This window comes from Mizuhopecten yessoensis, unplaced genomic scaffold, assembly GCF_002113885.1.
Source record: "Mizuhopecten yessoensis strain PY_sf001 unplaced genomic scaffold, ASM211388v2 scaffold4411, whole genome shotgun sequence".
Taxonomy (NCBI): Eukaryota; Metazoa; Mollusca; class Bivalvia; order Pectinida; family Pectinidae; genus Mizuhopecten; species Mizuhopecten yessoensis.
The window spans coordinates 1,061,157-1,088,057 of NW_018405533.1; the positions used below are offsets into that span (position 1 = coordinate 1,061,157).

Genomic DNA, 26,901 nt, shown 5'->3' on the forward strand with positions numbered 1-26,901 from the left:
AATTCAGAGGTTGGCATAGTTCATTATGATACTTCAGGGTTAAATAAGTTGACAATACTTGATTTGTTGATCATATATATGGTATACATCTCATATAAATAAGTTTTATAAGTGTGCAGTCAGGTGACCTTACAATACTAATAGCACAAAGTTTTACCAAACAAACTAACAAAACATTTTCCGAGAGAAAAAGTGTTATAAATGGCCTGGGTTAATCTCTGCTGTTTTTATGTTTTATATAAGAAATTTTACAGCATGTCAAGTTTTTATATTAATTTTTAAAAGTAGATAGCAGAATTATTCAGAATGAAGTGATTACTGCATCAATGTTACACATGTATATACCCTGTCTGTGTGGTCCTAACACAATGTCACACGGTATATACCCTGTCTGTGTGGTCCTAACACAATGTTACACGGTATACACCCTGTCTGTGTGGTCCTTAGACAATATTACACGGTATACACCCTGTCTGTGTGGTCCTTACACAATGTTACACGGTATACACCCTGTCTGTGTGGTCCAAACACAATGTTACACAGTATACACCCGGTCTTTGTGGTCCTAACAGTTTACCGTGACTTCTTGGTGAGTGATGGACCACCTTACCTGGAGAAGCAGTTTTCCAGCTGTTCCTTCAGCATCTGTCGCAGCTGGTCTTCAGTCACACTGTTGGCATTGACAATGTTGTCTTCTGCGTCTGTCGAACAGGGGAACAAAATGAAAAGAGAACATGGCGGAGTATATACATATAATGGATCTACCAGAAATTATTTTGGTATGTGTATTACTATTAACAGATCCAGTAGAAAGGGCCAAGCCACAAGCTCCATGATACACAGACGTCAACCTTGTATCTCGAGAGTATTTTCCCGTAAAATGTCACAAGGCCCGATTTCAGTGTGCGACATTTTGCCATCCCAAGGGGTACAGAACTTGGTAATTGTAGGTGACAGAGAATTCAAGATATGCCAAGTTCAAAGAGACAAACAGTTAACCAAAGGTCGTAACTATAGCGAGGGATGAGACCCAATTTCTGTGTCCGACACTTCACTCTCCCAAAAGGTATCAAATTTCTTAACTGGAATTGCCAGAATGTATGAGATACGCTCTTGATAAAATGGTACAGTGATAGACTGAGGGACTGAAGGATGCATTACTAACATAGTACCAGTGCGGGAACAATGATGTTAACGTGAGCCACTACCCAACAACAGTGTTCTCCACTGGGAACAATGATGTTAACGTGAGCCACTTACCAACAACAGTGTTCTCCGCTGGGAACAATGATGTTAACGTGAACCACTTACCAACAACAGTGTTCTCCGCTGGGAACAATGATGTTAACGTGAGCCACTTACCAACAACAGTGTTCTCCGCTGGGAACAATGATGTTAACGTGAGCCACTTACCAACAACAGTGTTCTCCGCTGGGAACAATGATGTTAACGTGAGCCACTTACCAACAACAGTGTTCTCCGCTGGGAACAATGATGTTAACGTGAACCACTTACCAACAACAGTGTTCTCCGCTGGGAACAATGATGTTAACGTGAGCCACTTACCAACAACAGTGTTCTCCGCTGGGAACAATGATGTTAACGTGAGCCACTTACCAACAACAGTGTTCTCCGCTGGGAACAATGATGTTAACGTGAGCCACTTACCAACAACAGTGTTCTCCGCTGGGAACAATGATGTTAACGTGAGCCACTTACCAACAACAGTGTTCTCCGCTGGGAACAATGATGTTAACGTGAGCCACTTACCAACAACAGTGTTCTCCGCTGGGAACAATGATGTTAACGTGAGCCACTTACCAACAACAGTGTTCTCCGCTGGGAACAATGATGTTAACGTGAGCCACTTACCAACAACAGTGTTCTCCGCTGGGAACAATGATGTTAACGTGAGCCACTTACCAACAACAGTGTTCTCCGCTGGGAACAATGATGTTAACGTGAGCCACTTACCAACAACAGTGTTCGCCGCTGGGAACAATGATGTTAACGTGAGCCACTTACCGACAACAGTGTTCTCCGCTGGGAAGGTTGTGACGGCAGGGAGCTGGTTGTCAGTGTAACTGGAGGAGACATCGCTGGAGAGGGGCGACTCAGCCGAAGTATCTGCCCCTCCCACTTCTCCCTTACCTACATCACCATTGGCATGCTGGTACTCTGCAATAACAAAGCATTAATTAGATCAGTCTCAAAGTCATGCTGGCAGTGTAGACATGTCTACATCGGTGGTAGGGGAATAGGTATTTTGAGATGTGGAATTTGCCACTTACCAATAGAAACCGTTTCTAATGATGGTGATTACGATGTATAATACATTTGCAGATACATTTGCTGTATACAATTTATCCTCTGATGATTTAGAAATAGTTGTCCGTCTCCAGCTGCTATCCAGCTATCCATCACAAAACTATTAAAGATCTGTACAAACTACATCTTACATTGATGTTAATCCGAAAGGGAATTTCAAGAAAGCAAGTTTTTAATGTGTGAAACACAGTAGTTGCTTGTTGAAGCACATGACTCAAAAATAAAAGTATTAAAGAGAAATTACCTTAAACAGAGCATCTAAAGTATATTTCCAGGAGCAAGTGAAAGATTTGAGCTTTTTACAAGAGTTAGCTGGAAAGTGGTTGTTACAAGGTTTACCCCACCATTTTGAATTGTGAAGATTTTTACGGGAGAAAAAAACATTTTTCTTCACCTGTAATTCCGACACAGATAAGTATTTTTAATTTTAATTTTCTTTTTCCTGAGCTGTTCTTTCCGTCATTATTTCTTTATTATTATTATATATATATTTTTTTTTTACCTTCCAATCAATATTTCATTATTAATGCTACCGGTAGTTTCCCTTTTTTTCCCTCTAAACCTTTCTGCCTTTCAATATTTCAGTCGTTATTTTTCGGGTTTTTTCCTGACATTTTCTTTCCATCAAAATTTCCTTATTTATGTTCTTTTTCATTTGGTTTTTTACCCTTTCTTCCCTTCAATACTTCTAATCATCATTCATTATTATTTTTTTCTTTTTCATGAGATTTTCTTCCCTTCAATATTTCCTTATTTATGTTCTTTTTCATTATTTTTTTTACCCTTTCTTCCCTTCAATACTTCTTTATTATCATTCATTATTATTTTTTTCTTTTTCATGAGATTTTCATGAGATTCTCAATGTTTCCTTATTTCCCAGAAGCAGGCTTTGTGGGTAAGACCAGTCTGTCTAGTTCAGACGTAACTGTACGTAGTACACTGTCCACGTCCCAGCAATTATCAGCTTTAGTTTCTATCAAGTGTGGATCTCTTACACAAAAACATTTTTCAATCTGTATGGAAAGGACAGATAAGTGACACACTTCCCTATTTGTCTCACTGAGTTGAGACTTTTCTGTGACAGGGAAACCAGAGACAATCGAAAAAGAATAGTGAAATTAAATGTAACACTGAGGAAAATTCAGAATACCCGTGTTCCTGCTTTGTATTTCTATCATAAAATTATTTTTACATAAAGGTAAAACGTTCTGACATATACATATATACCACAGTGTCTCACAGAGTATATTTTACCTTGCATCATTTAGCATGTTATTTGTATGAAGCTATGCTGTATGCTAAGATATCAAATCAGAAGGGGTTGTTTTTACTATATCATTTCAAGTTCAAGACAACATTATTATATGCAGGTAAGTATAAATCCACCAGTGTGGTGACACCCAGAGCTAGTACATTTTATGAAAATTTCATAAAAAAAATCAATATTTACTATGAAGATATAGATTGGCCTTGTTTGGTTTGGTTTGTTTGTGTTTTACGACCTATTAACAGCTATGGTCATTTAAGGACGTGCCAGGTTTTGGTGGTGGAGGAAAGAGGAGTTCCCGGAGAAAAAACACTGACCTACGGCCAGTATCTGGCGACTGCCCCACATAGGTCTCGAACCCGCGACCCAGTAGTGGAAGGCTAGTGGTAGCAGAATGTCAGACGCCTTAACCACTTGGCCACCACGGTTTTGGTAAATGGTTATTAAAATGTTATCTATCAAAATGCTAGAAACAAACTAGTTACTTAACTGATTTCGCTCTTCTTACAATTGCCCCACCTCTACTTACCATCATTTGCATTGACTCCATCCCACGTTGAGGTGTCAGGCTGAGGTTGAGTTGTGCTGGTTTTATTGCTGAGCGAGAAGACGGTAGCATTTGGATTTAACCCAGCAGCTGTCTTCGGTGTGACCTAAAAGCAACAACAAAAATATTGCAACAAAAATTTATCATTTATTCAATTGCTAGGCAGCATACTGTAAAATCACATATTTTGGTGTCGCTAAAGTTTTGTGGTTTCCCGAAAAATTACCATTTGGTGGAAACATAAATTTGCTGATTATGTCAAACCTGTAATTATTTCACGAACCTATGAATTCGAAGATGAAACACGAAAATTAATGATTTCACAGTAGTCCTTCCTTACGTTACATCAACCATTGTAATATCACAAATGACATCACAAATACACAGCAAAGGACAAACCACTTCTTTCCCTTCCGAGTTTTTCCCAGTTTATATATATATATTCACATTAATGACACTTACTTCAGATGTCATACACAATGGAAATCACTGCTCTTCTGTTTTACAAATTTCCTTTATAACTCCTATACATACACATTAATTTGATTGTAAAAGAGAAGAAGTATTCTATGCATATTTTCAACATTTCAGAAAACCAGTTACTAGTTCAGGTACTGCATTTAAGGCAGATTCTTGGGTACATAGGCCCCCTAAATCATACACATTTTTTGCCATAATATTAATAATTTTTAACGAGTTAATAAAATAGGTTTATAAGAAGCACTGTTCACAACCAGCTAATTTACAATGGCTTTCTCCAGACAGTCTGCCCATTAAAAATCCTAGATCTAGTCATTTCAAGTCTATATAAATCCTAGATCTAGTCATTTCAAATCTATATAAATCCTAGATCTAGTCATTTCAAATCTATACAAATCCTAGATCTGGTCATTTCAAATCTATACAAATCCTAGATCTGGTCATTTCAAATCTATACAAATCCTAGATCTGGTCATTTCAAATCTATACAAATCCTAGATCTGGTCATTTCAAATCTATACAAATCCTAGATCTGGTCATTTCAAATCTATACAAATCCTAGATCTGGTCATTTCAAATCTATACAAATCCTAGATCTGGTCATTTCAAATCTATACAAATCCTAGATCTGGTCATTTCAAATCTATATAAATCCTAGATCTAGTCATTTCAAATCTATACAAATCCTAGATCTGGTCGTTTCAAATCTACATAAATCCAAGATCTAGTCATTTCAAATCTAAACAAATCCTAGACCTGGTCATTTCAAATCTATTCAAATCCTAGATCTGGTCAATTCAAATCTATATAAATCCTAGATCTAGTCATTTCAAATGTATGTCTTGAGCTCCGTCTTCAGTCAATGAAAATGTTCCGTCGATGCCACACCATTACTAACAGTTTGCGACGTCATTGATTGGGTAACCCAGATGCTGCATCAATGGAGTGTAGTCTGTTCTAGAAGGCATTATGTCGCTATTCAATGGAAATCTTGTAATTGAGTTGTGTTTAAAATCTGAAATAACTGCCGCAGAGACCGGCGCATCGTACGACAGGATGGTAAGTGTTTGGTCTGTGGTCTGTTTAATTTGTTAGCACGTGTTAATGATCAGAAGGACTAATAATAGAGAATATGTACCCAATCATTCTGTAATAATCAATAAGTATAGAAATAGAACTCGGACGGTGATGGATAGATATGGGAGTCGGTTTACACTGCGTTTAACCCGATCCACGCCCCCACATCCAACAGAACCCTGTTTCTCAGCCATCTCCCTGACATCTTTCCTGCCTGCGAGCTCGGTCTTACCAATCTTACCTATAACAGGCACTGCCATTCATTCTTCAGTGATGTATCAATAATCTTAATGAGATTTTTAATTAACAATATCACCAATTTCTGGATAACATGCCAAAAATTATTAAAACAATCCATCAATTAAACAGGGTCCTTTTCATTTTCTTTATCATCTGTAAAATTTTCTTTCAACATTTAGTGATAGAGACTTTTAAAATTTGAAGTGGAAAATTTTTCAATTAGCATTTAGTCATCTGATTTTTTTTACATTGAAAGTGGAAATTTTCAATCAACATTTAATAACATTTTTTTTTAAATATTTGAAGTGGAAAATTTTCTATTTAACATTTAGTAATTTGAAAATTTTAAATTTTGAAAGTGGAAAATTTTCAATCAACATCTAGTATTATGATAATTTTTAAATATTTGAAGTGGAAAAGTTTCGATCAACATTGAGTTATCTTCTACCAACATTACGTGATCTGAAGTTTTTACATTTAACCTTCTCATCCCTATGTCAGTTTAGTAGACACTACCATGCATTGATCTGGATGTGTCCATTATGGTCTACAGTGGTGAAAGGGTTAAGCCAAAATAATCTACCAAGCATCACTGGGACTACATATATGGTGTATTAGACAAGTGGCTTCAAATTGTTTTAACAGTATTCTAATTTTAGCGTTTTCACCCTTTAAACATTGCACTAATTATGATTGTGCCAATAGAAGTTTCTGAAATCGTTTCCTATTGCATATAACTTTGCCATTATATCAATTTATCAATGCGCTAATCTGTTAAAATTGGATAATGCGCCAAAACATGTGTCCTCTAAAATAAGCACTCTTACAGTATATTCAGACGAACAAGAAAACTGATCAGCAATATGGACTTTTCTTGAGGTGAATATGTGATTTTAGGAATCCTAGATAGAGATCCGAGTCCAAATATAAACAAGTGCCACCTCTTCCTCCGTCGTGTTCCAGTTTATGGAGCCAGACAGCAAGTTAATATGAAATTATTGGTCTTGTACCAGAGGACGCCAGAATAAACTCATAAATATTATATTACTGTCTGTACGAAGATAGATATAGAATATATTGAATATCATCATATTACACAAGTATGACCAATTTTGCTTGCATTTTGAAGTGTGGAAACAATAGTAAATTTAAGAAAACAGACTTGCAAGTGAAATGTTAAGATACTCAATGATTAAAATAAAATGAATTTTTGTTAAAAATTATTTTGAAATGGCAAGAAATTACAACTAACCTGTCAAACGTTTCGACGTTTTTTTTCTTCAGAAATTTGCCTGGATGTCACTTTGAATTTTCGTTTATTATATTTTTCGAAATGGCAGGAAATTGCAACTGACCTGTCAAAACAATTCACTTTTTTTTGGACTGAAATTTAACGGAATGTAACCTTCACATGACCCTTTTGCATTGTTACATTACTTCAGCTGATCACTAGAAAGGATCCATTGTTTAACAATCTTTACTAGTGATAGTTCACTGAGGTAAATATTCTAAAACCGTATCCTCATACTGAGGTCTTTCCATATCTCACTAGTGACATCATTGCTTTCATTATGGAACCGACTTCCCGTACTTTGCAGCAGTGAAAATATCAATTTCGTCTATAAAAGATTTCCTACCTTTCACGTCCATTAAGACATTACTTTTGCTGTACTCATGAATTCACTGATATCACTAGTGACAACATTTGCTTTTATATTTTGGTAATTATTTTCTAAGGGGTGTAAACCCTTTCAACCCTATGTAACTTAAGTATACATTAAAAAAAGAGAAGACCTGAATATCAAGTTATCCCTAGATACAAAACTAGCCAGAAAGTCATACTGTATGTGCCTATAGCCATGAATAAGTTATCTCTGCCTCCGACGTGATTATAAATCAATAGCCACTTTATGCCATCCAATAATAACGTAATCAGTCTGTTTGTTACCCAACACTGGCCTCACCTTCAATATGATCCGACTCTTTTCAGGAAATATCATAATGAAATATTCACCATAAAATGAAAATTTTACAACATGATTTCATGGGAATTAAAACCAAATACTCCCTTGAGTTGGAAACGTGATAAAAATAAGTCTCTGATTTCAGGTATAATATATTGATGGAGTCAGAAATTATGTCTGCCATGACATTTACATTATTAATTTCCTCGCAAATCTCCCCTTATTAGCACTATGTGGTTTAATTTCCTCAATGAGAGTAATCAAAGACAAATGATAAAGCTTCATAAGTCAAGAGTTGAATCGGCCAGTCTATATTAAGTGGCAGTATAAACAATGTCCTATAAGGGGGGGTTGGATCACCATGGTTTATGTAGGAAAACTTTGTGAAAATGAGAATATTTATGCATTATAAAGCCAAGTTTCCACTACAAAGACAACATCTAATCATGATACATGTCCCCTACCACAACACATTGTCTAGTAATATAATACATGTCCCCTTCCACAACACATTGTCTAGTAATATAATACATATCCCCTACCACAACACATTGTCCAGTAATATAATACATGTCCCCTACCACAACACATTGTCTAGTAATATAATACATTTCCCCTACCACAACATATTGTCTAGTAATATAATACTTGTCCCCTACCACAACACATTGTCTAGTAATATAATACATGTCCCCAACCACAACACATTGTCTAGTAATATAATACATATCCCCTACCACAACACATTGTCCAGTAATATAACACATGTGCCCTACCACAACACATTGTCTAGTAATATAATACATGTCCCCTTCCACAACACATTGTCCAGTAATATAATACATGTCCCCTAACACAACACATTGTCTAGTAATATAATACAGCCCCCTACCACAACACATTGTGTAGTAAGAATACATGCCCCTACCACAACACATTGTGTAGTAAGAATACATGCCCCCTACCACAACACATTGTCTAGTAATATAATACATGTCCCCTTCCACAACACATTGTCTAGTAATATAATACATGTCCCCTTCCACAACACATTGTCTAGTAATATAATACATGTCCCCAACTACAACACATTGTCTAGTAATATAATACATGTCCCCAACTACAACACATTGTCTAGTAATATAATACATGTCCCCTTCCACAACACATTGTCCAGTAATATAATCCATGTCCCCTAACACAACACATTGTCTAGTAATATAATACATGTCCCCAACTACAACACATTGTCTAGTAATATAATACATGTCCCCAACTACAACACATTGTCTAGTAATATAATACATATCCCCTACCACAACACATTGTCCAGTAATATAATACATGACCCATAACACAACACATTGTCTAGTAATATAATACAGCCCCCTACCACAACACATTGTGTAGTAAAAATACATGCCCCTACCACAACACATTGTGTAGTAAGAAGACATGCCCCCTACCACAACACATTGTCTAGTAATATAATACATATCCCCTACCACAACACATTGTCCAGTAATATAATACATGACCCATAACACAACACATTGTCTAGTAATATAATACATGTCCCCAACTACAACACATTGTCTAGTAATATAATACATGTCCCCTTCCACAACACATTGTCTAGTAATATAATACATGTCCCCAACTACAACACATTGTCTAGTAATATAATACATGTCCCCAACTACAACACATTGTCTAGTAATATAATACATGTCCCCAACTACAACACATTGTCTAGTAATATAATACATGTCCCCAACTACAACACATTGTCTAGTAATATAATACATGTCCCCAACCACAACACATTGTCTAGTAATATAATACATGTCCCCTTCCACAACACATTGTCCAGTAATATAATACATGTCCCCTACCACAACCCATTGTCTAGTAATATAATACATATCCCCTACCACAACACATTGTCCAGTAATATAATACATGTCCCCTTCCACAACACATTGTCTAGTAATATAATACATGTCCCCAACTACAACACATTGTCTAGTAATATAATACATGTCCCCTTCCACAACACATTGTCTAGTAATATAATACAGCCCCCTACCACAACACATTGTGTAGTAAGGATACATGCCCCCTACCACAACACATTGTGGAGTAAAAATACATGCCCCCTACCACAACACATTGTGTAGAAAGAATACATGCCCCCTACCACAACACATTGTGTAGTAAGAATACATGCATCTGTCTAAACATCAATATCAAGGATCCATCACAACACTGGACATTGTCAGAGTGCATGTTTGTTCTTCAATTTATTAGGTGATGTCGACCTTACTGTCCGACTTCTGCAGGTCCTGGAGAAGTTGTAGTCAATACATGTCTGCTAACCTAACAAATTGTCCCGGTATGTGTCTTACTACAGTATGTTGTCTAGTTGTCTAACATTCATCAATAAGCTTTGATTTATCAGTTTAACCACAGAAACAGTTGCCTGAAGAGGGTTTCAAAGAATTGACCATTTACCCCTGGCCGTTACCTTTATGACGACAATACCGACACGCAAGTGGTATGAAACATGTCTAGTTATCACAATACATTCAAGCAATCCAGTTCTGATATTTCATGTACATGTGTTGATGTTCAGTAGAGCTAGTCCAGACAAGCAATGACTGCATATAGGCTCATTTAGCACAACCAGTGAAAAGTTTCACTGTGATGTTTTAATGAATTGTTTGCTATGCGTCTGTCACCTTCATCAGACAAATGACCAGTATGTACAATACAGTGCAAAATATGTACGAGTTGGCAATTCAATCACTGTCAATTAAGCTACGCTATAAGTGTATGTACACTTAGTTGTTATAAATGTATGAAGTGACAATCAAATTGAAGAATTGTTTTGGTTACACTTTAACTCATCCACCCGTGAAATTTCATATTGAACTATTCCAACCTTTGAATTGGACGAGCTCAAATATGTCTTCAGGGGTGAATGAGTTAATACCAAACTTGTACAACCTGAAAAAAATGTTTTAAAGAAACATTACAATGGTTCCCTTTATTTCAGTCTATATGCCACCAATCCTCTCAGTTGTACATCCATCTACTATGTTTGCAATGTCATTTAATACAATCTGAAAGTTCATACCTTTTTTTAAATCAAGCAAGAAATTTTGGACCAAACATTACAATTTACCAATGGGAACTGGGGATTTTGGTCCTAATATGGCTTCAAATTTACCTGTGCATTACAGTGATATTAACCTGTTTATGACAATGATATTTACCTGTTTATGACTGATATTTACCTATTTACCTGTGTATGATGGTGATATTTACCTGTGTATGGCAGTGATATTTACCAGTGTATATATTTACCACTGTACGGCAGTGATATTTACCTGTGTATGACAATGATATTTACCTGTGTATGACAGTGATATTTACCTGTGTATGACAGTGATATTTACCTGTGTATGACAGTGATATTTACCTGTGTATGACAATGATATTTACCAGTGTACAACAGTGATATTTACCTGTGGGGTAGCAGACTCAGGCTGAGCTGTGTCTCGATTCTGATTAAAACACACCACAAAAGACCGAGTTGAATAGTAATAGACATCCCCCGGTAACATGGGTTTGGTCCCTAAATGTTTCGTCACCAACTACACCTGCTCAGAAATGCCAGGTATCCTCATTTATCCAGGTGTATCAAAGTTTGAATAATAGTTATATCCTCGCTGGTCCAGGTGTATCGAAGTTTCAACAACACATCTATCTGCTCGTTAGTCCAGGTGTACCAATGTGAACAATACAGGTATTTCCTCAATTGTTTAGGTGTACCAAGATGCAAATAATACAAGTTTCTGGTTTGTCTAGGTATTTCTTCGTCTGAAGTATCAGCATTTTCACCAGTATTTCTCAAATCTTCAATAATTTTACATGTCTTGATTAACTGAAGTATTGTATGAAGAAGTGATGCGAACTTAAAACAGTCCACATTACTGTCAATTTATCATTCTAAAGTCTGACTCCACGTACAACGCTACAGGTAGGACTTCCAGGTAACTGTAATATGTATGTAACTAAGTATCATTAAGGTGTATTCATCCAGGTGTGTTCAGGTGACCATTGGTAGATCTATAGTAACAGTTTGTGATCAACACCGAGATCACCGACGGTTATATACTGTAATTGGATAGCTTTCAGTCCAGGTATGTCTTACAGTTGGACATCAGGTGAGCCTATGTACACAGATGTCTGACAAAGACTCCACCACTCTGGTCAAATGGTCAGCTTACTGGCTACACCTTAGCAGGGTAAGGTTACGTTAGAAATTATCTTCCTTGCATAATCAATTAAGCATTACTTCCTGAGGGAATTTTCTTCTCAGACGAAAGACTCAAGTGACATATTGGTCACAAATATCTACACAAAACAGGATTTCCCTGGAAATAGTACTGTCAACAGCAAAACAAACCTCCACGGTAGCTTTAACACGTGTCCGGATGTGTTTACAACCAGGTAGATTAGCGTGACGGCTACATGTTCTGTAGATTTGACCACCATATGCTGGAACCTCCACTCTGGCCCGGTCAGTAGGAGACGTAGTGGGCGGACCTCGACACCTACTCACAACTGTGTCCGTGATACACACAACAAAGTGACCGCTCCTGGACAAGACACTGACATTTATGTTAAGGCCACTCAAAACAGTCTAGTCCTTCGCTTTATTTAGTCAACACAACTTTTCCTCGTCACTTTAAACACCAGACTTGGGGTTGATAAATTTGTCCACCTTTACCAAGTGTTAATCTGCTTGTCCAACAAGGTAACATATTACACACGCCTCATCAGTCCATAATATATCCCACTCACATGTTCTTTAAAAGCTGCCGACCACTGAAGTCCACTTCAGTCCGATAGGTATTTACCTTAACAGATGACCAGGTGTCCGACAAGAAATGACAATAGCCACCATATGGTGTAATATTGGAGCATATCGCTTGCTCAGTGATGGCAGCCAGTGCAGTCAGCTACCCAACCTAGCTGTGTACAGGCCCGACATAATGCAGTATTCCCCATCACAGCCCACACTGTCACATCCGTACGTACGCCGTGGTTACTCCGTCAGTCTGCGACATCCACAACGACACACGACAACACACAGAGAAAGTGGCTGCTGGGCAGAATAATTATCTCACCACCAGAGTTCTGAGCAACAGTAGTGAAGTGATGGCAAGACTATCAATATCTTATTCTACTCACATCGTCACCAGATTCAGTGGCAAGTTAAAGGCTTAATGTCTGTAAGTAGATGATCCTGTTGTACAGACTCGGAGTGTTAGGACAATTGTAAATGATACTGTCGTACAGACGTCGAGTGTTGGGACAATTGTAAATGATACTGTTGTACAGACGTCGAATGTTGGGACAATTGTAAATGATACTGTCGTACAGACAACGAGTGTTAGGACAACTGTAAATGATACTGTTGTACAGACGTCGAGTGTTAGGACAATTGTAAATGATACTGTCGTACAGACGTCGAGTGTTGGGACAATTGTAAATGATACTGTCGTACATACAACGAGTGTTAGGACAACTGTAAATGATACTGTTGTACAGACTCCGAGTGTTAGGACAATTGTAAATGATACTGTCGTACAGACTTCGAGTGTTAGGACAATTGTAAATGATACTGTCGTACAACCGTCGAGTGCTAGGACAATTGTAAATGATACAGTTGCCGTCATCCTAAGTCACATAAGTCACAGATAATGAAGTTTGGACAATATAAGTAAAGGAAAAGTTTTCTTTCCTCAAAACACAGCACACTCTTTTATATTTAAGCAAGTAAGTGGCACTATTCTAACACTGGTCTTAATACCATTAAATAATACTATTTTCTCAGTCACATGACCACAGGAATATCATTAAAACCAAGAAATTTCTAGAAATGCTGAGAACAGAGTGGAAATCAACATTTTTATGGACGTACAAAACAGGAACTCGTAGCCAAGCTGATATATAAACAGATCTTTACAAAGAAATGTGCTGTAAAGCGCATCATTTTCACGTCCTTCACCTGATAAACATGGCTATGAATGGCTATGAATGGCTAGACATCTCTAAAAATATCTCTTGTCTTTGGGAACTGTTCTACCTTTACAGAGTTTTATATAATCATGTATAATTCTAAACCTGGTCCATGACCTTGGCTATGTCTGATGACCTTGACAGGCTATTCACCATTTAGACACCTTTTAGGCCTCAATTTCTACTGGAGCAAGGTCCAACCGTCCATAAAAACATGCATCAATTCACTAATGAACCTGTAACAACTCAGTTTTTTAACCGGACAACCACCTTGACATGTACATCCTTTAACAAAATTAAACATTTAAAACATTACTATGACAACAGAATTAGGAGACAGTATCTCCTGTACTCAGACATTGTCAGCAGTAAAAATTCCTTGCCTTGCAGATTTTGACGACCTCATTTTATTTCAATATCCTTGCTACACAGCCGTGATGAATACATGCTTACCCTGACGACATTATACGATATCTTCACCAAAACATTATAATCAAACGCAATAAGGTATTTTTATCATTAATACTAATTACCTGAAATTATGATTCAAGTCAAATTTTATGAAAATTTTCTCATTTTTTTTCTTTATTTTTCTTATACATATATATATGCATTTATTATTTCATGAATGCTGTCTTGGGATGCATTTAGTTTAAAACTTTGAAATTTTTCAGTTTGGGAATTTTTCTGTTCATTATCATCTTTTATTCATTACAGAAAAAAGTATAAAGTATATTGTCGAGTACTGAATAATTCATAGGAAATTCACCAGGAAATGTCAATTTTTTTAATCAAAACTGTGTATGATCTATAAGCTATCAAACGCTTAGCTTGTTGCCATGGTAATTTGTTGTCATTGGTGATATTCTAACCCATGTTTGTATTGATGTCAGACAATCGCTTAACATTCATTACAAGTAAAATTATCAAGTTTGCTTCACTAGTATTCCCCAAGCTAATTATCAAATTCCATATATGATATACAAGGCAAGTACTTAAATGGTCAATCTGTACGTGGTAAATGGTCAATTGTTACTCAAATGTTCTTATTCCATGTGGCGAAAGGTCAACCCCTAGGTGGTACAAAATATAGTCAAATGGTCAAGATTAGTAATGTGAATAAACCCAGTAGGGCCAAAAAGTTTTACTTGTGTTTCCATTATCATCCTCAGAAAAAATGTCTTTAACTCATTCACCCCTACATTTATAAAGTGGACTTGCCCAGTCTTTGATTTGGTAAGGTTCTAATGTAACTTCAGGGGTGAATGGGTTAAGACAAAGTACAAGACAGTCTATATATAACACGGGAAGATGGCTGGGGTTTGATTCCCCAACCATGAGGAGAAAACCATGCAAGTTTTTCTCCGGGAACTCTGGTTTCCTCCCAAATTAAGACACACACCCAAGCCAACAAGAGTGATTAATATCATTTAAAATAACTTATATCATAACTGTTGTAAAATGAATAAATTATATTACACAACATCATAATTGGACCAGTTGAATGCCAATGACAAGACATTACTATGATACCAACATGCATAGGCTACTTGCAGCAAATCAATGCCGAGATGTCAGACTTGTGATATTGATCCTGACCCAGGGAGACCTTGTTATACCACGATTGTCCTTTCTGACAGATGTTTCATTGGCTCAGGATATTGGGCATTAATAATTGGAATTATCAATATAATCACAGCTGTTTCGTAGGCATATAAGGATGTAAAGTTTCAAAAGAATTGCATTCTCGGAATATGATCCTAACATAGTGATCTTGTTTAAAGTGGATGAATTTAACTCATTCACCCCTGAAATTTCATAATGAACTATTCCAACCTTTGAATTGGAAGAGTTCAAATGTGTCTTCAGGGGTGGACGAGTAAATTGTTTCCAGCTTGATGTGGTAAAGCTGAATGCAAGACTACAACTTCTCAACTTTTAGTCATAAATCGGTGAACATCACTTTACACAATTGTAAATATCATCTTTAATGAAAAGTCTTAAAAATCTTAATAAGTTTCTCTTCAAGGTTGTGGGATGTTATCCATTGAGTGAGAAAAGAGCAGTAGATGCATGTTCATGCATTCCTATCACTCTGGTCGTCTACAAGGATATGTGACCGGTACAGAGCTGCCTAATGGTTAGTGGCCAGATCATGGTGGGAAATATCAGGCACGAGGACAGAACAAACACGAGGCCGCGGAGGAGGTGCTGTTCATGTTGACTTGGTGTGTAAGGACAATCTCCAGGAGATACAATTATAACACTCCACACCTTTTTTTTATGGCACAGCAAACAAATCTAAGAGGCATCCACAAATAAATGCTGGGACTGTATTTACTGAACTGATAACTGCAGATCATTTCATCATCCATTTGAACTATTCTTCCAATCTTGCGGTGTCACGACTATTGAATATCGTGATCAAGTACATATTTATCTTTTGTTGGATATTTTTTCCTACCGTAAATCATGCATTTTTTTTTTTTATTAATTGGAAGCATATATGATCAAGGAAGTTTGCTTGAGATTATTCGTGTTCTTCACTAAGGAATTTATAATATCGATCAATAACTGAAAACAAATATTCCTCATAAATAACTATACTGAAAAAGACGAAAAACTAGTTCTAACTGTATACCAATAATCAACACCTGATGGTAAAAGGGGATATGATCACTAGAACAGGAATTAATCGAGTGTGAGGGAAATTTGAAATGTGATCTATTTACCCAATCCAATCACATGAAACATTTTTATGCAGATCACTGACGTGTGACGTGTGACGTGTTTCAATAGAACTCTCTAAGACTCCCCAAAAAGAGATTTGACTCTTTGGATTTAAAGAACATGTCTATCCGTCATATGTTCCGACTCTCCAAAGCTCAGGGAAAATTCTATTTTACTGCTACAATAGCTAAGTTTTAAGGGTCAGCTAAAATCTGTTACTGTATAACACAAAATAGTCGTTGGTACTTTCCTTCGTGGTTTGAAACCATTTAGATCGTTTCGTGGTATAAACTTTCGTGGATATCCTATATAAACAAACGGTTGACATGTATATCATCCAAATTTGTTTGATTTTTTTTCGTGGTTCAATAGCAACCACGAAAATCACAAATGTTTATACATAACACACATTTCATGTTATACAGTACCATGAAAACAAATTACTCAGTCATCACTAAATACGGAATTACGTACCGGTGTTGTCAACGTCAACTCAGCTCCCCCACTGGTACCCCGGTCGGACGTCATGAGGGCAGCCGAGTTTTCTTCTAAATTTGCCGTCAGCTCCACCTGGAAAGCAGAAAAAATGATATTTTAAACAAAGGTCATGCCCATAACTTAACACTGAATTGTTTCCATCAAATTCTTCTTTCTTCAATATCACCACCTACTAAACAACTTCAATAATTTCTGGTTATACGTTATTTTCGTTGATGTAATATATGTACATGTGTACAAATGGATGTATATCAATATACATATTTATTACCCTTGTTTCTGGGAGACATTGATATTTGTTCCCCCAAGATCTGTCATGTACCCAAAGGACGAGGCTTTTAACAAGAATCCATGTCTCCCAGTAAACAAGGGCAATAAATAGTTTGTTATACCGAAATAGAACTATAGCATTATTAATACCTGTAGTAAAGAATGGTGGGAAATGTGGAAACTTGATTAAGGGAGAGAACATTTTTACATTTATCTCCCTTGTTCAGGGAAACATGATTTTTTTCCCGCCGTAGATTAATCATGTTTCATGAGTGGAAAACCTAAGTGAAATATGATTGATCGAAGGGAAATAGTAGACCATCATACGGATAAAGTTAAACAACATTAAACATCATCAGACCTACAGGTCTAATTCAGTTTCTCGGAACTCAGGTATGATACCTCTTACTTTTTCTTCACAAGGCCTCAAATACGGGAAGCATGACTAGGGAAACTTGAGCACGAGAGGAACAGAAAATGATATTTCCCTTTCATCTGATCAACTCAATCTAACGTCCTAGGGATGAGTTTCTCCAATACAAGTGATGGTTGGTGCTCATATTTCATTTTCACTTTCATTTTTTGTTTTCACAGAAATGTTTATCAAGTCATATTGCATATAGATTTGTATGAAAACAAAGATAATGTATGTATAATTACTAGTGACGGGAGTCGGTTCAACTTTCATAATCAACTATCAGCTGCACATAACTAATTGATAATCAATTATAATTGATTTTACTGATTTATTTTGAATACTTAAAATCTTTTTCTCCTGCCGAAAACATATAGTAAATTTTGTAAAAAGTATTTGGTAACTTTGAATCTGTATAACAAGTACTTGATGAATACTGAACACAAATGGTCATTAACTCATTCACCCTTAAGACTCATTTGAACTCTTCCAATTCCAAGGTTGGAATGATTCATTATGAAACTTTAGGGGTGAATGAGTTAAATGGTAATAAAATCTATTCTAGTCTGTGAACTGTAAACTACCTCCTGAAGTTTATATGAAGCATTTTTTTTGTCACCCAAGATACAAAATGCGATGCTGTGTTACTCCTGCACTCATCTACAAATCCTCCTTTCGCCAGATTTATTTTTTGATCAATTAATTTATTTCTATCATTGGTCCATCACTAGTATAACGAGATTCAAAAAAATTGTTTTTGAACTAAACAGTCATGAAACCAAGTTCTGTATACTGTTCCTATGGTGATTTTCATGACAGTTGATTATATTAACCAGCACAATAAACAACAGATTGGCGATCAATGCTGAGATATTCAATTAACATATGTTAGTGATCCTATTACATTGTACGTCACGTCACCCCCCTTGACCAACAACACTCTATCACCAGGGTTGTTATTGGTTATCATTACGTCAGCATTGAATTGGGATTAAATATCGTCTAGGTACGTCCACCTTAACTTGACCTTTAGGAAATGGTCAGTAATCCCGACTACTCTACAGTTAATCCTATATAGAGCACATGAACCAGTCACAATACAGTCAGCCACCAGCCTTCAACCCCTGGAGATCGTATGGATTCATTCTGATCAATAAAAGGATCAGTCAACTACAGATGCATGGGTTACACAAGATAGCTGCCTTGAGAAAATCAATAGTAATGAATTCCCCTTGGCTACTGTGTTGATTTCTCTCAATAGTCGGGTCTACTTCTGAACAACAACCAGCTGACATGTAAAGGGAAGTAACTCTTTACAAACTACACACAATTGTAAAACACTCTCCTGTTCTGAATCTCATTCTGGTCACAAAATTACAACTTGTTGATCTTTCCATAGCAAATCGTCAGATAAACATCATATTCAGGAATTAGGGCCAACATGTCAGAAAATGTTAAACTGTAGAGACTGAATTGTGGTATATCTCACATTTTCAGGGCTACATTAATTAACTAGAGGAATTCTTACCCGTGTTAGTTAAGTCAATACAAAACATACCTGCATTTCACATACCATTTTTGAAACAATTACATCCGACAAGCTAGATAGGCCAGTATTTGTGTTTTTGACATTCTATATTATTGGTTAGAGCATCATTTATTCAGACTGATATGAGGTTGGCATAAAAGTTGATAAAACGTTGCTGGCCATACGCATACATAGAGGTGCACGTAGGTGTACCAGTTTCTGGTACATGTATTTTGCTTGAAGCTGTAACTTTCTTAATCACAGACATGCAAAAAGTATGTGTTGGGTATATATAAAACTTAATCCTTTCATCACTGTAGACCATAATGGACTTATCCAGATCAATGCATGGTAGAGCTTATTAAAGTTACATAGGGGTGAAAGGGTTAATGTCCCTACAGCAGTAGTCAGCTCTATTTCTGTTATTTAACAAATGTCCGGGTTGGGTGGACGATTAATGGCATTCATTGTTTTAATTCTTTAAAATGTTCTACAACCACACAATATCAGTGATTTAATTACCTAATACTAATTACAGCCAAAAACTGAATGCTTGTCTTCGCTTTACTTTCCCAAAATAATGAAATCTGGTTGTTTTTTATCTTGGTAAAATACATCTACAATATCTTTTATAAATACAAGTTGGTCAGACTGTAGCTGCTGTAGACAGCAGATTTACAGGGTGTCTATAAAGTCTGCTGTCAATTGAATTTATACTATGACATCTAAAACGGTAGTACAGAGACAAAGACCTAAGTGCCGGTAGTATTATCAAAAGGTAATATTGAGGACACACATCTGATAGCCAGATGTTTTGTTCTCACGTTGCATTCCCTATTATCTAGTTTATTTTACACATCATATAAAACTCTATCTCGACAACAGGAGCTCAAGCTCAGAGCATGTCTCATTTTAGGTCTGGGCCCGTATTCATGAAACCGTTCTCATGCTTAAGCATGGATATTCTGCTGTAGCCTCATTTTTTGTTCCCGTTATAAATATATAAAAATATCTTATTTTGTCAATGATTTGGGGAAACAATTAAGAGACTTCTTGCCGAATATTGTTTTCAATGTTGACATTTGATTTGTTGATCGTTTGACATGATTTAAGCTAGTTACAAGAAAATTGGTTTGAGCACAGAATCCATGCTTGAGCATGAGAACAGTTTCATGAATACGGGCCCAGGTCTAACATACACTTGCACATTGATGTTCATAGAAACAGAATTGTAGAAGAAAGAGCTCTGGGCTATGGCTCTATGCCCTGTTAACTGTCTTTAATACACACATGTAAACTTTTAGGAGTGTTTTCTAGGTATCGTGTTCACTGATGGATAATGACATATTAGATGGAAATGTTGAATTATATCTTGTCCACAGAGCCTGCACAGGTGAACAGGCAATCCACACACCTACAATAACACGACCAGTTGAACCACACATCTAGGTCAAGTGCTACTGCATGTTATTCAAGGCCAGGTACAAATGTTACCATAATAAATATACCACTTCTACACCACAAGGGAGTACACAACCCTAGCTATACAACTTCTACAAGGCAAGGTAGTACACAACCCTAGGTATACAACTTCTACAAGGCCAGGTACAAATGTTACCATAATAAATATACCACTTCTACACCACAAGGGAGTACACAACCCTAGCTATACCGCTTCTACAAGGCAAGGTAGTACATGAACCTAGCCACAATACTATTACTTGTAAATTTCAAGCAATACACGAAGTCCAGGGCCTGTATTTTCAAGAAACCATTCTAATGTTCAAACTCAGATTCTACTTTCACTTCTGTGATGGCTGGCATGGATAGAATCCAATCACATATGATTTACTACTAAACAATTCGTCTTCATTAAATATCGAACATCATTTTATAAACATTAAATCTAACATTTCAGTTAACAGTAAATCCTGTTGTATAGTATAGATGCTTAAAATGTGCAAGTTATTCACCAAAATACTGACCTCAATGTAAACTAGCCCAGGCACAAACCCTAGCCATACCTTCCTATTAAGTTCCTACTAGTAACTGTAGGCAGCCATAGTTACTATTTGTGTACACAGGTGTACACATGTGTGCAATACAACACCTGTGTACTGTGTGTACATATACACAGGTCGGCCATGTGCTGATGCAACTACAGCCATGCTTCACTCTAGTTCTATTTATAGCTTTCTCCCTCTGGCCCAGATATTTTTAGCACCAGCCTATTGTTGTTTGCTCAAGGAGGCAATACACAAGGGGGACAAAAGGGGGACTCAAAGAGGGTAAATAAAGGGAAAATCATAGGTGGGAACTTAACGTACAAATGAGGGCCACACAAAGCAAAATGTATACAGGGAACACCGATTTGGGAGAATGAAAAGGGCACCTGTTATCAATGTTACCATCGCACTATGGGGACTCCATCCAGCTCCCTAGTGGTTAAATAGATTAAAGGAGACAGTGAAAGGGGACCAATATCAAAGGGGCACAAAAAGGGGGATATGAGGGGGAATCAATCTTGGGGATGGGTGTGGTTAGTGCAACCAAAATGATGTTTATTAACATTTAACCATGTCATTCCTCATATAATAATAATAATTTGAGGTTCTTATATACCGCTTTTTCACAACACAGTTCGTAGGTCGTCTCAAAGCGGTTCACTATAAAAATATGACATTCATTAACTGGTGACAGTGAATATTGTTAACCCCGAGAAAACCATTGTCACCCGAGGCTTTGAATGGGTTTTTGAGGGTTGACAATATACAATGTCACCTGCTAATGAATGTCATATCTCAATGTAACACCAAAAGTCTTTGTAGCTCAGACGCGGCAGCAAACCTCGATAATGACATCTGGTTTGTTGATAGTCTGCTGTTTACAATCGCTATCGCACCGGTGCTTGATAAAATTGGCTGTTGACCTCAAACGTTCTTTGGACCATCACGGTGGGGAAACGAAGCAGTGAACGCACATTTTTCGCGCATGTGATATTTTTCACTGTCTCATGGCAATATCACCCGCGCGCCTTAAAACCAATGTATTTTCGGAGGGTGACAGAGATTTTTGTTTAATTTTCTCCCAACCAATCAAATAGCTAGAAATTCACTTGAGGTGTAACAAAAATCATTATCCGTGGTTATAGGGCCTTTGCAAACAGCCAATACCTTTCTGAACTCCATGGGTAGCATACAGCCGGAGCTGACATTTCGGCGCTAACAGCTAGCATTCAAGTTATAGCACTGCCCAACCACATATATTCATTTACAGCTGAGTAGACTGGACCAAGCGGAGTCAAGTATCCTGCTCAAAGATATATATTTAACACAGTGACGTGCCGCGACTCGAACCTTCAACCCTTTGGTCACGAGCCTGGCGTCCTACCACTAGACTACGGTGCCTCATAACAATAGTAAATTATGCTTGATGGTTAAAGAAACCCAACGCCATCATATATCTGTGTCTACACAACACCATCATATATCTGTGCCTATACAGCAGTTACCTACCTTTCCTATGTAACTACTGGACCAACTGGGAAGTTGTGAAAATCTTATCAACATAGACCAACATAACCAGGTAACCCGAAATTTGCTTCTTCTATTCTAAATATTGTATATTATAAAGTATAACATATTCTAAATATCGTATACATGTGTATGTACCAGCACATTAATGTAAAATACCTGAAATTATCCTCCAACCTCTAAAACATGTATTTTTGTCACATTTTCACATAAGAGCAATCGACACAAATCATTCTTAAATTAAATGCATAATAAATTGCTTTTAGCGATAAAGATACATATATGTATACGTTCCAGCCAACTGAGAATGACAGGTGTCTCATAAAACTACAACAAGAGGCCCATGGGCCTTAACGGTCACCCGAGTCTACAGTATTTATTTTTGTTGTTGAAATATGTACCAATTTGAGTAAAAAATAGTATGTTAACTTAACTTTGTCAGGACCATGAGCTGATCATTCCTAGACCAATTTTAAGTGAGATCGGCCTATTAGAACTTAGTAGCAAAATAGCGGCCATGGCAGCCAAATTGTATTTCTGATTGACCCGAAAAATAACAACACTTTGTCAGGACCATGAGGCGATCATTCCTACCAACTTTCAGTTCAATCGGTCCAGCAGAACTTGACTTTAAGTTTGAAATAGGTTTTCAAAATGGCGGCCGTGGCGGCCATATTGGATTTCTGATCGACCCGAAAAATAACAACACTTTGTCAGGACCATGAGGCGATCATTCCTACCAACTTTCAGTTCAATCGGTCCAGCAGAACTTGACTTTAAGTTTGAAATAGGTTTTCAAAATGGCGGCCGTGGCGGCCATATTGGATTTCTGATCGACCCGAAAAATAACAACACTTTGTCAGGACCATGAGGCGATCATTCCTACCAACTTTCAGTTCAATCGGCCCAGCAGAACTTGACTTTAAGTTTGAAATGTAAAATGTTAACGGACGACGGACGAAAACGGATAGCAATAGGTCACTTGAGCTAAAGCTCAGGTGACCTAAAAACCTGCTTTTATTACCTACTCCAGGTAATAAATCTATGGTTATTATTGGAAAGGAAGATAAACTGATATAGATATAAACCTTGATTTCTAGACAGATTTGATAGGAAACTAATACAACATGCATTTCTGTAAAAAATCATCATATAAAAAGAAGTTGCTGATAACTACCTTTTTAATCAATAGTAGCTAGGCACATGTACACACTTCCTGTGGATCGTACAGAGTATAAAATTGTTTAACAAATTTTATTTGGTTTGATTTGGTTTGTTTTACATCCTTCCTATTAACAGCTATGGTCATTTAAGGACATGCCAGGTTTTGGTGGTGGAGAAAAGTTTGAGTTTCCGGAGAAAAAAACCTGACCTATGGCCAGTACCTGGCGACTGTCCCACGTAGGCCTCGAACCCGCGACCTAGTGGTGGAGGGCTAGTGGTAGCAGAATGTCAGACGCCTATAACCACTTAACCACCGTGGCCCCTGACAAATTTTGTATACATGATGTTGGACCCAATAGGTGAAGAACAAGATCCTGATAATGTTGATGCTAAGGACATGAAAGAGAATGATTCCACAGAATCTGATAAGTTGATTAGAAAAATCCAACATTGATACTTTCTGTTAAAAAATATTTCACACCACAACTTTTATACAATACAGAGTGTGACCGAGAGCAACATAATTTCACTGCAAGTTTTTTTTGAGAATTTAATTCAATTGCAATTTCATACTACTAGTTGCAGTAATAGATTGAATGCATAAGCAGAGCTGCCAACCTTAGAGATTAAGAAATAGTAATCTCAGGTAGTATTCAAATGTCATTTTCGCCACCGTGCGAAATCACAAAATCACAGCAACACGGAATGCATCGGGCATGAGTAGTTCCTTTGGCAGACTTTACAATGTCCGGATACAGCTTCGGATATTCCCCTCTAAACGTCTGAATGGATAATTTCCTTTTTTTCCTAGGAGAAACGTCTTCTTGCCCGTCCAGTTTGACACGTTTTTCCGCCATTTTACTTCATCTACAAACGTCCTTTTCACATTGAATTAACTCCAGCCTATCTCGAGAATCGATGCAAACGCACGTGTGTATCTGATTTGCGATTATAATACTGAAAACGGACATCGGGACCGGATTACGGCGAAACTAACAAAAAAACGGAAAAATTCCGGATTTTTTTTAAAAATCGTAATTTTACTTGGAAAATCGTACTAGCGTAATTCAGACTTCAAAATCGTAATAATTACGCCTAAATCGTAAGAGTTGGCAGCTCTGCATAAGCCTATTTTATTCCATTCTGGATCCTTTCCATGTATACGAGAGACCATCAGTATATACACCACTATGTTTCAACTCTATTAAAACCTGGAATTAGTTCCTGGTGATTTTATCTAGCTGCTATGATAAGATTTTATATTACATTAATATATAGATCTATAAGATCCAACATTGTTTTTATTAAAACCATCTTTGAATTTTAAAATGGAGCAAATAGGGAAAAGTGTACATTACAGTACAGTTCAAATTGCCCAATGTTCTTATCTACTACATTTTATATATGTACAGGGCTAGAGAAAATTTTCAATTTAAGCTTTGAAATATGACTAGTAAAAGTTTGCCAAAGACTGCAAGTGAGCTAGTACTCGAAAAATGAAATTGTGCACCCTTGAGTGACATATTTAAATGAAAACTGAACAATTAAATTCAATTGGATCACAAGACTCTCTAACGTGTGTGCTCATGATCATTTTATAATCTTTGAAATTGAATATTGGATCTTCTCATAATGTAAAACATGGTTAGATTCATTAACAAGCAGCTTGTCTTGAAAAGAAATGGTTTAACAAGAAAGATAACTTGGTAAAACAACTGATTTTTTGAAAACATTACCATTACTGTTGTAAAAAAATATCAGTTTTATACTCAAGCCTAATATTTCCCCTCGATACAAAACCAAATTCAGATATTCATTTCTTTATGTAACAGGAAATTTTAAATGTAATCAGTCAAAACATCTTTAAAACCCGGGAAATCTAAACCCTAGTCACACATTCTCAGCAATTAAGCTTCCTGTTTATCGGTGACTGACAATCCAATTACACTTTTTCATCTTGTAGTGTTTAAATTGGAAGTGCTACATTATGTAAAATAGAAATACAGCACCACTTCTTCCATGCTTGTATCACGATCAAGTTCTGCTGTCAAGGGATGTCAAATTTTGATATTCAAATATAAATCAATATTCAAAATACCTAAATTATATATGACAATATTTGAAGTTAAACAATCAACAATAAAGAGTCAATTTTTAACAATGGAAAAATCACAAATTTTAGAAACCATGCATATATGGCATTAAATTTAACTGTACACCAGTCGTTTATAACTGACAGAAGAAATTCACTGTTTTATTGTTCTTTAATATTACATTTTTATAAAATTGCCTTGTAATCCAATTATTCGTAGGTCATTATCCTTTCCGCTCATGTACACACATATATATATATACCGTACAGAGAGTGCAGCATTAAATTGCTGATGGCAATCAAATTAATACTTTTAACTGTTTTTCAACTTTCATTAGTTTCAAACATATCGTAAGATATATATCTTACGATAAGTCCAGGGGCCAAACACACTTAATCTCCGACTCTAAAGTACCGAGGTGGGCTTATGGAAGGACAACAAAATAGAATCTGCTGGCATTTCTACAGAACAGCTGGTTCAACATATCTGCATCAGCCTCAGTAATGAGAACAGAGATCGACACATTCAAAAATGTTAAGGAAACTTAAAACACAAACTAAAACCCTTCATCAGAGGTGATTTCTGACTCATTTCTTAGAAACTGTCCAAAACGTTGGATTTTTCAAGTATCTGTCAAGACTTCAGTTAGAAACGAATTTTGGATCCTTGGGACC

The 26,901-nt window shown here is 36.6% G+C and overlaps 1 protein-coding gene across 6 annotated transcripts in view; it reads right to left on the reverse strand.

Moving 5' to 3' along the window:
- Window positions 1-26,901, reverse strand: part of LOC110448985 (la-related protein 4-like) — a 63,566-nt gene that overhangs the window by 28,003 nt on the left and 8,662 nt on the right. For 5 of the 6 annotated variants that reach the window (XM_021495549.1, XM_021495547.1, XM_021495552.1 and 2 more), the window contains exons 2-5: window positions 17,201-17,296; window positions 4,125-4,248; window positions 2,026-2,178; window positions 611-701 (exon numbers count right to left, since the gene is read on the reverse strand). In XM_021495549.1, the coding sequence (XP_021351224.1) occupies window positions 611-701; window positions 2,026-2,178; window positions 4,125-4,248; window positions 17,201-17,254 (422 nt within the window). In that variant the 5' untranslated portion in view covers window positions 17,255-17,296. Of the gene's footprint in view, window positions 1-610; window positions 702-2,025; window positions 2,179-4,124; window positions 4,249-17,200; window positions 17,297-21,422; window positions 21,521-26,901 lie in introns of those variants that run through there. The other variant, XM_021495550.1, reaches the window with a different exon arrangement.